The sequence below is a fragment of the Thalia democratica genome, chromosome 4 (assembly GCF_965202585.1).
Source record: "Thalia democratica chromosome 4, ktThaDemo2.hap1.1, whole genome shotgun sequence".
Lineage (NCBI taxonomy): Eukaryota > Metazoa > Chordata > Thaliacea > Salpida > Salpidae > Thalia > Thalia democratica.
In genome coordinates this window covers 57,502,197-57,519,849 of record NC_139168.1, presented here as the reverse complement: position 1 = coordinate 57,519,849, position 17,653 = coordinate 57,502,197, and the positions used below count along the sequence as shown (strand labels likewise).

General features: G+C 25.6%; 1 protein-coding gene across 1 annotated transcript; it reads right to left on the bottom strand.

The window, feature by feature from the left end:
- Window positions 1–3,715: 3,715 nt before the first annotated feature.
- On the bottom strand, window positions 3,716–16,390 carry LOC145834378 (selenoprotein N-like). The gene is made up of 10 exons (XM_082941795.1): window positions 16,150–16,390; window positions 15,463–15,735; window positions 8,177–8,361; window positions 7,413–7,571; window positions 7,190–7,327; window positions 6,233–6,418; window positions 5,144–5,264; window positions 4,651–4,832; window positions 4,311–4,458; window positions 3,716–4,103 (listed from the first exon to the last, which is right to left on the bottom strand). The coding sequence occupies exons 1-10, from the start codon at window positions 16,345–16,347 to the stop codon at window positions 4,002–4,004; spliced, it is 1,692 nt and encodes a 563-aa protein (XP_082797921.1). The 5' UTR covers window positions 16,348–16,390; the 3' UTR covers window positions 3,716–4,001.
- Between the last annotated feature and the right edge of the window lie 1,263 nt (window positions 16,391–17,653).

Here is a 17,653-nt window from a genome sequence, read left to right as displayed (position 1 = left end):
TTTTTTAACATGTTTACAAGTTTTTCGTGTACAGGTTATATTTTTTATAGTATTTTTATTGTGTTAGCTAAAAAACTAAAAAACACAAGTTTTCAGCTGGTTTCTATTTTACAAAAATATAAAAGGTTTGTTAAAAGCTTAGCATTTCTAAAACACTATGGTAGCGTGTAGTTTTCAACTGAATTTAATTGACGCGAAGTTTCCTTATATATAAAAACATAAAAAAAACTATAAAAATATATATGTTTTAATCTAAATAGGTAGTTGAAAAAAGTATTAAAAACTACAAGCTAATTGGTTGTTAATACAGAGTCTAATTAAGCAAGTTTCTTGAAATATATAATAAAAACATTTTTGCCAGCACTTTCCTTCATTGGTTGTGTACGACTCGATAACCGAAAGGTTCCTTTGTACAGCAGGTCCTTAGACCAAACTTTTTGAGCGCTTTTTTTATCGTTTAATAAACAATAATATCATTGAACTTACATAGGTTTCTCCCTATTTTCTCCCTTGGACAGTTTTAACTAGTTAATTATAATTAAGTTATATTCTGGTATGTTTTTAAGACTACAACTAGTTTAGAAACTAATTATTTTAAATTTTATCCATGTTTTTAACAGTTATATATCACAAACTTATTTATTTAAGAATTTATCTATAAAACAGTTTTTACTTAATTAATAGAATTGATGAGATCGTCAGTTGTAATAAATACTTGAAAGTTATAACAAATATTTATGGAGACATTAAGGCTTAGCTTATGTTTACAAACTGTTTTTAATCATATAACAAAAAGCAATAAACTCATAAAAAAATGTTTGAAAGTTTAAGGCTACTAGGAATATAAATTAATATTTTTTATTTTAGATTGCTTTTCTTTTTTATTACAAACTTTTACTTTAAAAACATTTTTTCACAACCTATGTACTTTTTATCATACTATTTATTTAAAGTATTTAAGAACTAATTACCATCATATTTTTTAATCAATTAATCTCAAGTTTTTAATGAATTTTTTCTTGCATTAATAGAAAAAATTCGAATGTAAGAAATTGAAAAAAGCGAAAACTTTATATTTTTGTAAACAATAAAACTGAAACTTAAAAAAATTCCCATAATAAAACTATTTATTATCAATTAAAAATTTAACTGAGAAAGCTTCAGAACAATTATTTAAAAACTGTGGAAGATAGACTTTTAATGAAATAGTTTTTTTTTGCCTTTTTATTTCAGTCCTTCCATGAGGAACCTGTTGAACTCTCCGATGTTGTACCTTCATATTTCAAAGACTAATTTGAATTTTACAAAACGGTAACAGTCAACTGCTAGCTTACTTAAACATTTTAAAGTTAAGATAAACATGTAAAAAAGTGCCTTATCTCACACGTTTATCAAAGTAAAAAAAAATTAAGTGGTTCAAAAAGTCCAAAAAAAAAGATTGTGACAGCATTTTTATAATGATAAGACATATTATATATTTTGGTTTTAAGAAAAAAAATGAAGAGATCTCAACTACTAGAGGAGAGATAATGAATTTATTGTTTCAAAAATTTATTTTACAAACTAAGTTTCGGTCAAAGACCTCGTCAATGCTTAAATTTTGTCTCTTACCGAAAGTCACTTTGTAAAATAAATTCTTGAAAGAATAAATTCATGATAAGACATATAATGAAAAATATAATTAACAATCATTCAGAATTAAAGAATCTTGAACTTTGAAAATTAAACTTCGTGCCTTCTTGAGAATTGAGACAGCTTATTAAATAGTTTTTTAACCAATTTTTGTTTGAAGATTTATAGCCATAAAAATATGTAACTTATCTTACAACCATCTAAAATTTGACTTGTTATTTAGATATGTAGTAATTTGTTAGTGAAAAGATATGTTTTAGTGACACTAGATTTAGATCTTATATCATATATAATTCAAAATTAAATTGCAAAATCTTAAATATAAAAATAAGTATGAACTTGTTGGAATCTAATTAGATATCAAATAATTATGACGGATATCTATTAGATAGCAACCAAGCAGCTTCTTTTAGTGTAAACAAACAATTTTTAAAAAAGTTTTCCATAAACACAATTTTCCTATTTAGATGCTCATTTTTCTTTTAGTTTCACTTAACCTTTATTGCTGTTTTTTTTTTTTTAATAATAGGCTTCTGTAACAAAAAGAAACACAAAATTATTGCTACTAAAAAATAATATGACACTAAACCTTTTAATTGTTAACAAATACAGGGTGGGCCAAAAGTCATCAGACTAGTTCAATGGCGGATTATATTCAAGATAAACAAAACAGAAAATTAACATAATTGAAAATTATAAACCAGGAAACTAAGAATAAATTTTTTTTGTGTTAATTTCTGTAAAATATAGCAATTAGGATGACCCATGTGGTAAATCAAACTTTATGTTAACTTGAGCATGTCTCAAGGCACATTCAGTCCTGGACAAGACGTTAAAAGGTATCCAAGTGCTGTGCGAATCGATAACTGAAAGGTTTTTTCGTGCACCAGATCCTTGGACCAAATAATTTGAGCGTATTTTTTGTCGTTCAATTAACTACATTAAAAACCATGGCTTTGATGACTTGCGCCAATGTCTTTTGTAATATTTAACAATAAGGAAAAAGAAAGATATTTTTTATAAAAAAAAGTTTTAAATAAAATTGTTCGAATTTAATGATAGCCATGATCTTTTCAAAAAACAAATTTCATTTCATTTTCTGATTTTTTTTACTCCACGTTTCAATTGTATTATTCATTAGTTAACTTGACCAAATTTTAGACTGAATTGTATATTTCAATTAGATTGTAGTAAGTTACCACCATTAGCAATTGTGATGGAGTAATCTTAAGCTTTGTGCAAATTGTGAATTTTACTCTGATATGACTTTCTGCGCCATGCTATGCAGCGAATGCGCCCGGTTATATAATCAAAAAGTTTAAAATTGAAATGTTTTTAAGTATTTATACTTCATAACCATAGTCAAGACATTAAGATAACTTTTTCTTACTTTTCTTCATACTTCATTTTTAGATGGAGCAACGACTGCTCAAAAACCTCACCCCAATGTTCGCTCCTGACAGACATAGCTAGATAAATGTGCATAACTATTTCAAATTATAGTTAGAATTTTTTTTTTTTATTAAATGCTAAACTTTTACTCGATTATTCTATTTCTTTTTCTATATTACAGATAGTCCAACTGTGTTTTAAGTAAAGTTTTTTTGTTTGTTAAACATCTTAAATACGTATATATTACGATTTTTTTTAACTTAAGTTTAAGCCAGGGTTTTCCAAAGTGGGCCATGAGCAGTAAAGTGGCCACAGGGGGCAATGAGGTCATAATTTGAAACTTACACTAGATATCCTGGAGTTGATGATGGAGAGAAAAAAAGTCTTAAGCGTTTTTAATAGTAGTTTGTATTTTGAAATCTTGTCGGAGGGGGCCATAGCTTCTTTAGTTTCTTTAAAAGGGACTTTTTGAAAAAAAAGTTTGGGAAACCATTAAGTTTTTTCGTTCATTAATAAGCTCCTATTATAATAAACCCACCCTTACCTTAATTATTAATTAGAATTATTTTATATGACTTTTTTTACAAACTCCTTTTTATTTATCTTTTATTTAGAGCAAATTACTAACTTTTAATTCATTTTTTTATTATAAATAATAAGCGTTTAAATAAATCATAGAGCATTATTGTGTTGTATTAAACCAAAAAAAATTGTACACTTTTTTTTATGATTAGTAAAACAAACTGATTGTTAGTAAAGAAGTTATTTCAAAGTAATGATTTGTTAGAGGTTAGTAGTAGACAAAACTTTTAAACTTGATTACAAAAAACTCTCAATAAAATATTTTTAAAGTTATATACAACTTAGACTAGCATAAATTTTAGAAAAATAGTACGAAAGCAAATGTTTTTTCAGTGCAAACCCTCGTAAAACGTTTAAGGCATGCTCGTCATAATTTTTACTTCCATTTAACATAATTACAATGAGTCTATCAAAAATTTCTCATACAAATTTGCTGCTTCTTGGTTAGTTGATTCATTTATTTCATCCATCCAATCATTAGCGTTCAGAATCGAAACCTTTAATTTATTGTATATTTAGGAAAAATTGACTAGAAGTTGACATTAGCTAAGGTATTTTTTCCAAAATTTAAATTTTTTATGTACGTATAAAAAATACAAGCTAAGGTTTTATTTTTAAAGTTGTAGTATTTATACTTTATTATTAACCAAGTAGTCCATACATTATGCTATAAAACAAACAACTTTTAATTACAAAAAACTTACAATACTAGTAATGTTTGTAAATGGATGAATATGGGTTTGTACTGGAAAATTCCATTTTTGAAGTGAATGTGTTATAACATCATTGGTTATTTTGCTGTTTTTTGAACTGTGTTTGTAATCTTCTAATTCAGAAACTAACGACCAAGAGCTGAAAATTTTTTTTTTTTTTTTTAATTAATTAGACTTTTTATATTTCAAAAACAGTCATAACTGTTATCTAATTTGATTAAAAATAACTAAAGACAGTTAAAATTTAATCATAAGTTACTAAATATGTGATAAATACAGGATATATAAATAGTATTTTTGAAAAATTATTCTACAAAAACAAATATAATACCTGATAAACTTTTGATTTAAAAGTTTTACGATTCTGTGGTTGTTTAACGCCAACATGCGGAGAGTTCTACCTGTTCCTCAGCACGATTGATCGTCTAAAGAACCCCAAAGCACCACGTGATGCAAGTGCTTGCGCTCTGCAACACTCCGCTCGATGGCTTCTTCAAGCGGATAATATTCTACCTGCGATAAATTTTAAAACCATAAAATTTAAGCTTTACTGTGTAGCTGTCATGTGTAACATGTAGTTCATAAATAGTTTAAACATTGTTGACTGATTCTTAAAATAACTAAGTAAATGCTTTTACGAAAATAGTCAAAAAATAAATTTTGTTCACAAAGTTTTATGTCTTCTAAAACTCGTCCATTGCTAAGTTATGGACAACTGTTATTCAAACATCATTTAAATTGTACACTTATAAAAGTATAATAATACATCTTTTAATTCAAAAAATTTGAAGTAAAAGTAGTCAGCTAAAATTTAATCAACTAACGTTTTTAAAGCTGTTTAACATTTTATCAAGAATCTTCATTGCTCGCTCTTCTGGTATGGCATTGTTAAAAACTACGTCGTCGAATTGAAGTTCCACATCGTTACCTTGTAACTTTAAAGTTCTGAAAATATGAGTTTCAAGTTTTTCAAACAGTAAATCATTTGTACCTTATAATAAAAGTTTGTTTACTACAGAGTTTAGTTTATAAAATATATAACGGTCACCCAAAAAGAAAAACAAGCCAACTAAAACATTTACTTAACTTTAAATTATATGGGTTTAAAATTGATAAAAAAAAATAATTTTAAAATTTCTTTTTAACTGATTTAATACTAAAAACGAATTACTTGAGCTAATTTTAAAACAAATAAGGGGACAAGAAGATTAACTATAAACATTAGGTTCAATTTTCTCCGAATAAAAGTCTTCAATAATGACTGAAAATAACAATTTTCTATGAAAATGTACTCAAATAGATTATAATTATTATTTTATAACTTAATACTATTCAAATTAATATTCAAAACCAAACATAATAAACATTTGTAGACAATACAGTGCACTTATAAAATAACTCGAATGTTTTATAAATAAAATATATTTCCTTTATTAGTTAACCTAGCATCAACTTCAATCGATATAAATTAATTTATAAATACTTAAAATAAAGTTATTTTTTTTACTTTTTCTTTTAAGATTTCTCATAAGTTCTTAAACATCTGACTATTAAATACTACATATTAGGTATTTAGCTTAAATGTATAGTAATATTTTAATATACTTCTACAACAATTTCATTTGTCAAACTACCAACACCAAATTAGTTGTTATTTTAATTTCAAGTTTTAGACGGAAATAATACAAAGAGTACAATTTATTTTGATTGCTACGACCTATCAAACTTGTTTAATAAACTACTATCAAATATTAAAAACTTCAAACTAAATAAGTCTAATTATTTTTATAAACAGAACCAACTTTAAAACGCTTTCAAACTATATACAAGACATATTCTTAACATATTGTTATTTTGCACTCAAAAAAAGGTGCAAACAGCACTTGCTGAAATCGTAAGTTATAAAAACAAACCGTCTGTCAATAACACTACCATCCTCATCAACTAGAAATAAAGGGGACGAAGGCTGATCACTACTTATTGTCATTAAAGGAAGGTAGCCTAAATCCGCTTCCATTTCGCTTATGACATCGCTATCTTGACTACTTGACATGTGATCGTTGTTATTTACAAACCACTCCATGTCTACATTCAGCTTGCTATAACAATTAAAATAGTTTTAACTAACAGAAAAAAATAAAATAAAAATTTTGGTTGTCATTCAAATCACATTTGCAACTTTAAATTACTATATTTCCTATTAGAAAAACTTTTATATTTAAGGTTTTTTAAACGGTATCCAAATTATTTGTAAATGTTAAATGAAATTTAAAACCGTTTCGAAGTTAAAACGTTAGAACGTTAAAATTCAAATTAAAATAGATTACGAAGTAATTATGGAAGGTTATAAAAAGAGCAAGTTTTTTAAACTAAAGTTTAGAACGAAAGTAGGTTTATATATTATTAATTGCTACTTGTGTGTGGCTAATACTTAATCTATAAAGTTATTCGTTCTTAACTCTAGCTTAAATAGCTTGCTTTTTTGTAACCTTGTATATCTACGTCAAAATCAATTTAAGTATTAACATTCTTTAAAACTGTTTTATATTTTATTTATCTTTTGACAAAGAATTTAGAAATAAATCGTATTAAAAAAAATTGTCAAAATAAAAAATATTGTTATCTAAGTTGCAATTAGTATTTTAAAATTGTTTTTTATTTTTCTTAGCTAATATTTCTATATAAGTTTTGTATATAAGATTACTCGAGTAACTTTTTTTTTTTAATAAGAAATGTAACTAAAAATTATCTTAATTAATAAAAGCTCCTTTGATGTTATGTAAAAAACTTTTCTATCAAACAAGTCCGTCAAAATTGATGAAACTTGTATAAATGTTACATATGAAGAGCTTTCTCAATTTCTTGCTAACCGTTTGTTTGGAACGTGTAAATGAAAGTTGTCGACGTGTTTTCCGTCTTTTGAAATAGTTATTTGTCCAGCAAACTGCGCTGGAGTAAACCAAAACGGCTTTTCAGGTTTCTTGTTTAACTGAAACTCGCAGTGCAACCTGTTTTTAATTTGCTCAATTTTAAAACCTACTATTGAAAAAGAAGATAAAAATTTACAAAACAACATACTGCTGGAAATACTACCTGAAATGAATAGTTACGTAGTTTTCATTGACTGCAGTTACTACTGCAGCACCTCCGCCTGGGCTAAATCTCGTGTAAACAAACGGCTGGGGGTGAAGCATTTGCAACAACTTGTATATCACATCAACTGCAGGGTCGTTATTCCACGCCGTGGGTTGCCTGAGTATTAAAATTCAGATTACGAATCGTTTTCTCTGCTTGATGTTAATAAAACCCAATTAATTTAGCAGTATGTTAAATTTAAAAAAATATATATTATTTATTTTAGCTTATAAATTTGTTAAACTGTATTGTTAGTTAGAATTAATTTGGCTACTAATTGAAGTTATCTTAATTTCTATCAAAAACTAAAAATTCAAAGTGGTTAAAAGTTAATTTTTCGATATTTTTATTGTAACTTAAAATAAATTATACTTAATCTAAATTTTGCAACATTTATAGCAGGATTTTTTACTTTGCTTTTTCGTATAGTCACTGAAACTTAACTTTTCACTTATAACTCATTTTTTTATCACTACTTTATGCTATTTGCCTCAAAACTATTTAATATACTTTAGTTATTCTTAATTAAAAATATAATGTTTGTAAATACTAAACAAGTAAGTAATAAAATGAACTTTGAATCAGTATAACTAAAAATTTATAAATGTATGAAATTAAATGTTTAAAATTAGAAATCAATTAAAATTCAAAATATATTAAAATTTCGAAGGACCTAATTGGCAGGTTACAAAAATTTTTAACTCATTGAAAAACACAATAACTTGTAAAAAAATTGAGATGTGCTATTGTTTTCTTCTGATTGTCGAAAGATCCAGTATGTGTATCCTACACTATATGATGTTTCAATTGGAAGAAAAATAGCGAGTTGATCAGCCTCTATCTCCATCTTCGCTTTGTTCACCTCGTTCCAAGATAGTAACCCTTTGTACTGGTCTGCATTTTCAGACTAAAAAAAGTATAGAAACTGTTTTAGCATAATTAAAAAACTCATACACACATTAAGTTTTTAAAAAAAATTATCAATGGTAGCTTAAAGGATAGTTTATTTTTAAGCATTAAAGAAATTTATAAATTTAAAAATTGGAACTTTTTAGTATTATCCCAGAATTATAAATATTTTAAACCTAATAAGTGTAAAATTTTACAGATAAGTTTTGCATTAAACATTAAAAATTAGATAGTTTCGTGAAAAACTTGCAGTTATTTTATCAATTAAAAAATACTATTGCTAAAACTTATAAAATTTGTGTAAAATATATCTTATGATTTCTAAATAAAGTAATATGTATATATATATAAAGGAATCCCAATGGTCTCGTCCTCTGGTCCTTTTTTAGTTAATACTCTAATGGGCGTATTGAACATTAAACAATTTTTTTAAAACCAAATACTCAAACACAATGTATCTGAGGCAAGTGGATGATTGCTCTATATTTATACTAACAAAATATAAAGAAGAAAATTAACTTTTAATTGAAAAAAAACCAAACAACCATAAAATTCACTAGACAGTTTGAATCAAACTATTAAAGTACATAATCAAACAACCAAAGCAAGTAGAACAACAAAGACACAGCCTAATCAATATAAGTAAGTATTTTAGTAAAATAATTTTGCAGAATTTTGCAGAAATAATTTAGTAACCATACATTGGAAATTCTAAACTAATCAAAAATATATAAAAGAAGTCATAATTATACAATAAGATACAGAATACCCACAATTCAGTAAACCAAATATATTTCGAGAAATTCTCATCAGTAGACTACAAAGCTAATAAGAGATAAGATTGTACAAACTTATAAAGTAACAAAGTAATCAAAAGAGTAACAAAAGAAAAAAAAAAGTAACAATTTAGACTATTTAAACGTACTTACATTATAATTAGCCCATATTAAAACTATACATTAATATAATGACTATAACACGACATTTAAAGCATTACAAAAATAAAAAAAACAGTATAATACATATAATTAGTAAAATACAAAAAACTTCTAGTTTAATCAAATCGAAAACATTCCTACAATGTTTAATCATTTTAATTCTATTAAAATATAACTGTTTGCACACGTTGAGTTTTTTACCAAATGTTCTGCAATAGACGTTTTGAAGCATCTAGAACTTTAACTGGTTTATCATACTTCTTTTCTGAATAGCAAAATTTATCTCTTTAAGACAAGCTCTTTTATCCTTTTTCCTCATTGTTTTGTTGTCAATCCTATATAGCTTGTTTTACAACAGCAGCTGACTTGGTAAACTACCATACTTTTATTTTAGTTAGATTTCAGATGTTTGCCACCTGATGTTATTAGTGGTTATCAAGTAAAGACAGTCCTAAGATTTACTGAATAATAAGTTTTTCTTATCAATTGATTTTAAGTATAAAAGTAATGCTTTATGCTTTCCGCTTTCAATTTAACTTCCCTAATGATAATTAAATGAACATGACGGCAAATATTTTATTTTAGTAGTTTTTTTATATTTATAATAAAACTAAAAACTAATGTTTTAACTACATTGAATTTTTTTTTTAATCAATAACTGCACAAACCATATAAAACAGGTGATTAAAACATTACTACTACATTAGTTAATAACTATCCAAACAAATAAATAAAGACTAAAAGGTTAAAAGTATTTGTAAACTTTGCATCAACACTAATTTTTTTTAAACCAAGGATTTCCAAGTACATATTTTAAGAGCAAACTAATAGAAAATACAAAAATTATAAAAATACTATATAAGTTTTAGATAAATTATTATTATTATTATTATTATATTGTTTATTGTGCAATGTTGGACTCAGGCATCAAAACCTGAGCCACTTAAACAGGACACACAAAAAGAGAAAAAGAAAATAAACTTATATTCAAAACTTTAAGATAAATTATATATATATATATACAAACATAATTTAAATGAAAACACAAAAAACACAATATGATAAACAAATGAACTAAATTGAAAATTCAGTTCAAAAAATTCAAATTTATATATTACTTAGTACACACAGTAAAGAAGTTTGTCTAAAATCATCGCTTATAAAACAAAATTCATAACTACAAAATATATAAGTAAACTAATAGTTTGTAGGGGGGAGGCGTAGGGAAACGAATATTTTTCTTTTGTTACAGTGGAAAATTAGTGAATTTTACTGGTATTTATTGTATTTAAATCAAATCTTTTTAGCTTTAAACGAAATTGTTCTACCCTCTCACAAGATACTATATCCTGAGGTAGTCTGTTCCACATAGCTTTTGCTCTGTGAAAAAATGCGCCTTGCCACTGACTGTTTTGAAAATCATGTTTACATTTTATTTTCAAATTATTTCCCCTTAGTTGATATTTATTTTGGGAAAAAATAAAAAACTGTATAAAAAAACTTTTATATTTGCCATTGATAATTTTGTAAAGAAGTAATAAATCAAATTCCCATCTTCCATATTCACGTGATTTCAAGCCAAATTTAATCATTCTATCATTATATGACGTATAAGATATGTTGCAACGACTACAAATATGACGGGTAAAACTCCTTTGCACAGATTCAATTTTGTTAATATCCTTTTTTAAATGGGGTGACCAAATTTGGGTACTAAACTCAAGTTTAGGGCGAACGTATGTTTTAAATAGTTTTGTCAGAATTGAAGCAGAATTAGTTTTAAAACTTTTCAATATTTGATAACATGTAGTTTTTGCAATCTTATATAAATAGTTGATATGTTCATTCCATTTCAAATCTTTGGAAATATAAATTCCTAAATCTTTAAAAACTTTAATTTCTGGTAACTTGATGTTATTGATTAAGAGGTCAGTTGGAGAAGATTCTTTTTTGTTAATGGTTAGAATTTTACATTTGCTAGGATTTAAGTTTAGTTTTCTTGTTTTTAACCATATGTAAATATTGTCTAAAGATAGTTGTAATGAAGTATTTGACTGACTAAAGATTTTGGCATCATCTGCAAATAAGCTTAACTCACTTTTAATATCAATGTTTGAACAAATATCATTAATATAAATTAAAAAGAGAAGGGGACCAACTACACCACCTTGTGGTACTCCACTGTAGATTGTTAAAGAGTCAGAAAGCGTATTAAGGATGAGTACTCTTTGTGATCTATTATTTAAAAAGTTATCAAACCAATCAATTAAGCTTTCATGTAGCCCATACTGATTTAAAATTTTTAATAATCTTTTGTGTGATACTGAATCAAAGGCTTTTTGAATATCCGTATAAACTACTTTAGTAAATTCATTTTTGAGATAAGGAACTAACCAAGAATGTAAGCATGTTAACAGTTGAATGGTTGATGAGCGGTTTGGAACAAAACCAAACTGTTTGTTAGTTAACATTTTGTTATCAAAGAGGTGATTGAGAATTTTTACAGATACAATATGTTCATAAATTCTTGAAAAGCCACTTGTTAGAGATATTGGTCTGTAATTTAATGCATCGTGTATATTACCTTTCTTGTGCACAGGAATAATAAAAGATGTTTTCCATTGTTTAGGAACATCAGATAGTTCTAGAGAGCAATTAAATATTAATGAAAGTGGAAAAATTATTGATTGGATAACATGCTTGATATAATAGGGTGGAATTTTTTCTGGCGTTCTTATGATTTTATCTTTTAAGTGGTTAATTGAACTTATAATGTCTTCATAGGTTATGAAAAAATTTTGCATCTTACTACAATTCTTTTGGGGTAGCTTAAAAGACTGGTAACTCTCGTCTTTTTTAAAAACTTTTTGAAAATTTATGTTAAAAAGTGTTGCTATTTCAAAATCTGAGGTTACTGTTTTGTTTTTATCATTATCATATAAGAGATGTATGGAATTATTTAACTTAAGTTTAGATTTCACGTAGCTATAAAACTTTTTTAAATTTGGGTTTTTGCAGAATTTGTTTTCATATTCAAAGTTGTATTTTTTAACAGCTAATTGATATTCTTTAGACTTGTTTTTGTATTTTATCAAAAGTGATTTATTTGTCTTACTTTTTTTGTATGGATTCGCTTTTTCTTTTAATAACTTTTTAATATGAGATGGATATTTTTTCATTTTTGTTATTTTTAGAAAAAATTGGAACAAAACGTTTGATTGAGATTTGGATTGAGCTAATGAATTGATCGTAGAAATGCTGGAGATTTTCTGAATTTTTAAATAAAGAGGTCCAATTAATTTTTGACAGGAAATCATTGATGCTTTCTAAATCTGCTTTTTTATAGTCATATGAGACTTCTTTAGCAATAGGTATTATTTTGTTTTCAATTTTAATTGTTAGTGAAAGCAAGTTATGATCACAAGTGTTTGTTAATGGAAAATTAGTTGAGTGTGATATGATTCTATCTAGACCAAAATGATTGCAAATTATGAGATCGAGAATGTTACCATTCTTATGGGTTGGATTTTCAATTACTTGGGTTAAAAAATTGTCTGTACAAAAATTAAGAAAACACTCATGGGGTTTATTGAAATCTGTGCTAGGAATCCTCCAATCTATATTTGGCATATTAAAATCACCAAGAACATAAAAAGAACACTTTTTTGGAAAAACCATTTTAATCATTTTGATTACATTTTGAACAGTCAGTGCGCATCTAGCAGACAGTGGAGGAAGGTAGACACAACAAAATCTTAATTTCATCTTTTTTAAAATTACATCTACACATAGGTATTCAAAATTGATGTTGCTAGTAGAGATAGAATCGTTTTTAACTTTAATAACTTTAAGCGAATTTTTGAAAAGGATAGCAACACCTCCACCCCTACTAGACCTATCACTTCGGTAAATGTTTTAGTTAAAAGGACACACTGTGGCATCGTTGACCTTATTAGTCAACCATGTTTCAGTCAAAAAAAATAAATCAATGTTATTCAAATTTATATAGTTCTCTAAAATATAAAATTTATTTAAAACAGATCTTATATTAGTGTAACAAACTTTTAAATAGTTGTTGTTACAATTTATATAGGAAAACTTGTTAGTGTTAAAATTAATCCTATCACTTAATAAGTTTATACCCGTTGACTCACGATTTCCTCCACTAATCCCAGATGTCCTGGGAGCGGTAACGAAAGGGCTGTTTTGTCTCAACTATCTTGTTGTTCCTTATAACATATTTTATGTCCAATTTATTCTCAACAGCGATGGCTTGCTTTATTTTAACTTCTTTTCTCAATGTTCTGAAAGCTTCAATTTCCAAGAGAGTTCTGTCAGGGTTGATGTAGATTTTTGATTCAATTTCACCATTAAACATTTTCAAATCTCTCAGTCTTAACAGTCTGTGTTTGGATGCTAAATTGTTTAGTTTGACTATAATTGGTCTGATTTTGTTAGCTGCAATTTTACCAACTCGATAAAGTGACTTAAACTCTTCTTTTTTCATTTTGTTTTCTCCTAATACTTGTTGAATAATTTTTAGATCATTTTTGCAACTTTCTAGTGCACTATGAGTTGGATTTTTACTTTCTGGAATGTTAAATATTATTACATTTAAAGCCTTTTTTTCTTTCAGTTTTTGTTCATTTTCAGCATCTATTTTTTCTGCTACTAAATTTAATTTGGTACTAATGTTTGTGATAATTTCTGTTGGTTCACTTTTCTGCATAGCATCAGCATATTTGGAGAATTTAGTTTCAAACTTGTTAAATTTAGAAGAAAAATCAGACTTAAATTCTGAGAAACTTTTTTGTAATTCTGTAATTCTGTTTTCTATATTGTCTATTCTCTTACTGTTGAATTCATCTTTTTGAATCTGATCAATGTTATTTTCAATAATTCTACTTTTTTCATTATAATCTTCCTTCAATTTAAGCATCTCAGCTTGAAAACAACTAAATTCATTGTCCTTCTTACTTCCAATGGCAATCAGTTTTTCTTTCAGCTGTTTCCCAATTTTGGAGGACTCAACCAATGCTTTAATTTCAGCTTCAACAGACATTTACTTTTTTATATTACAAAACCTTATTCAATATTTGAATATCAACAGAAATCAACAGAAAAAAATCAATAAGTTTGTAACTTTAGAACTGCTAAAAAAAATACTCTTTACCAAATAATGGCTTGTTTTATTTGTTGTTAAAAACAAGCCAATGAAAGAATTTAAGTTCTAATAAAAGAGCTGTAAAAAAAAGTACTGCAAAAAAGAATAAAAGATAAAGAAGATGAATATGTGCATTTACTAAAACTTAAGCCAATGTTATAATAACTTATTTTGTTAGGATCTGTAGTAACAAACTATTAGCTATCAATTTTAAATCTCTAAAGCAATATTTTAAGATTTACATGGTAAAAAATTCTATATGGCGAGTATAGATGGCGTAAACTATTAGGTTGTTTGATTAATAGTAAAGGTTATATAATACATCAATACCTAAACCTATTCATTTACAAATTTATTGATAAAATTTATGTTTGAATTTTTATAAATAAATTAGTGAATCAATAAATTTATATTTTCTTTTTGGATTCAGGTTGAGAACTTTGATTGTTATTTTAAAACTAAACTAGAAGTATACATAAAAATCATTAAAAAACATTTCAATTTTAATATATTGCAAATATAATTTTAATTGAACAAAGTTTTTTTGAACACAAATTTAAAATGTTAAGCTTTACTCAAGATTCAAATATTTTGCTAAATTTTAATTAAACTTAGCTTTTTTTAATTAGAGTATACTTAAATTAGACTTTTATTTGATTTCTTTTTATTCGTTTTTTATATAGCTTTATATAAGCTTTATTTGGTTAATTAACAATCCAAATTCTTACAAAAATTAATTAAGTAGCCATACTTCAAAGTATAACTTAAATTCATAAAAAAGTGTTACTGGCAGGTCTAACTAAAAAATTATTTATGGTATATAATACGTTTAACAAAACAATATTTAAAGAGAAGACTCACAATCACATACAATTATCAAAGATGAAATGTTAATTTGGAATTGTCAGATTTTGTAATTTAAAATATAAGTTTATTGCTATCTGCTCTAGAAGAATAAAATAAAAATTAAATCAATTATAATATTTTAAAACTCAACCTTTGGAGAACCAGAAATTCTGTTTTCTTTAAATTCCCTCATTGTTTCAAGACTTAAGCTTTCAATTTTTGCTTTCAATTCAATAATTTCACCATAATTAGATATTTCTGTGTTATGACTTTCAAAATCATTAGAACTTTCAGTTATGTCAAAATCTGGCAGTGGCTTATTATTAATAGACATAATAACATGTTTAAACTCTTCAAGAGATAGAACTTTATCGTCGTTCACATCATACTTTTTGAAAAGCTCAAACATTTCTGCTTGAAAATCCTGGAAAAAAATGACATATAAAAAACATACAAGAACAAAAAAAAAGATAGATATAAATTTAATCTGATTTACTATTAAAATTTGTTTATATATTTCTGCAATGTAAATTTTGTAAAGCGTATAAGAAATATTTAACTTTAAAACATAAAAAAACCTCGACTGAAATATACGAAAATACTTCAAACAAAGTCAAGTATTGAAAAAAATAACTTTAAACAATCCCGCCCTTTTTTTAATTTTAAACTAGCTTGAAAAAGTGGAAAATTAACTGACCATAAGAAGACAAAACAATTTTTAAAATTAACGTATAATTAGCTTGTGTTTATTGATTTACAGTTAAATTGTCTAAAATTAAAAGCTTTCATTAATTGAAAAAACTAGTTTAAAGACTTTAAAAAATGTTAATACTTAAACATTTTTAAGTGATGTGGTTTCCTTTTTGTGATTTTTTTCTTTTGAAATATCTTTCATTGGAAAAGAAAAAAACTCTGATTGATCATCTCTGTAGTTACTGTAAGTCAGAACAGAGACTAAAACAATTAAAGTAGAAAGTACAAATGTAAAAATTGAAGTATATATGTTCTTTTCTTTGTTCTTTTTTTTCTTAGTCATTTTTAAACTGATACCATCAGTTACTGCAAACCATTTTACTTAATCATCTGAATATTTTTTAAATAATTCAAAAATTACTAGCTAAGTGTTCGTTAAAACAGATCTTAACAAACAATTTTACTGGAATAATACAATAACAACAATAATTTGCACACTAATGTCTTTTTGTATCAAATTTTTTCAGCTATACTTTTTGAATGATCAACAATAACTAAAAAAATTTTTTTTGATTTAATTGTTATAGCTTGGGTAAGGTCAGTTAGGGTATAGATTTTTAGAAAAAATTATTAAAATATATATAATAACAAATTTTATTTGATATATGTATAAAATATATAAATAAATCAAAGTTAATCACAAAAGACACTAATCAACTTGCACAGCACTTTTTTTTCTTTAGCTGATCGTTGTTATTTACTGTGTAAATTATTGTTATTATTGATTTTATAAGTACTTATTTACGGTTAATACACTAAAATTTATTTTAATTAATATAGCTTTTTAACTCAGTTAGTTTTTTTTAGCAAACTAAAGATTAAGTTTATAAATAGTAATTATTTTATAAAAATATAACGTTTTCAAAACTATTTGAAAGTCTACCATAGTATACACTAGTACTTTTTCAAAAACTTACCTTACTATTTATAATGATACCATTTTGTCTAAAATACAATAAACAGTTTAAAAAGCCTCTCTACTTTTATGTATTAAAATTATTTGATAGTAATAAAAGGGACATATACTAATTTTTCACCTACAAGTTTTAATTTTGATACTTGCATTTTTTTAATGCTTTGGACCATTGTTATTTCTAATCTTTATATGTTCACTAGAAGCTATTGAAGTCATTTCAACTGTTAATGTTTTATTAACCACTATTTCACTGTAGTATTTTATATTTTCTTTATTGTTGTAATTTAAATTGAAAAATTGTTTCAATATTTATTGTGATATTAAACTAAGTACTTAGAAATAAAAAGAAATAAAATCATTGGTATAGTCAACGTTGGTCAAGCTTTTTATTTTAAGAAACCTTTTAAAATTTAAAATTTTAATTATTTTTTAAGAATTGTCGGCTTGTGCTTGACTCAGTTCAGATTCAGGTATACCAATAATAAAAAATCTTTTAAAGGCGGTATATATGAAAATGACACTGAGCTTTCAAAACTATGTTTTTGGCTTAAACCACAGCGGCATTGACTTTGAAATATCCTGGGAAGTTATAAAAAGAACACAGCCTATAACTGACGGTAATAGCCCGATATGAAGTCTGTTTCTCAAAGAAGCAACAAAGTTGTATATGCAC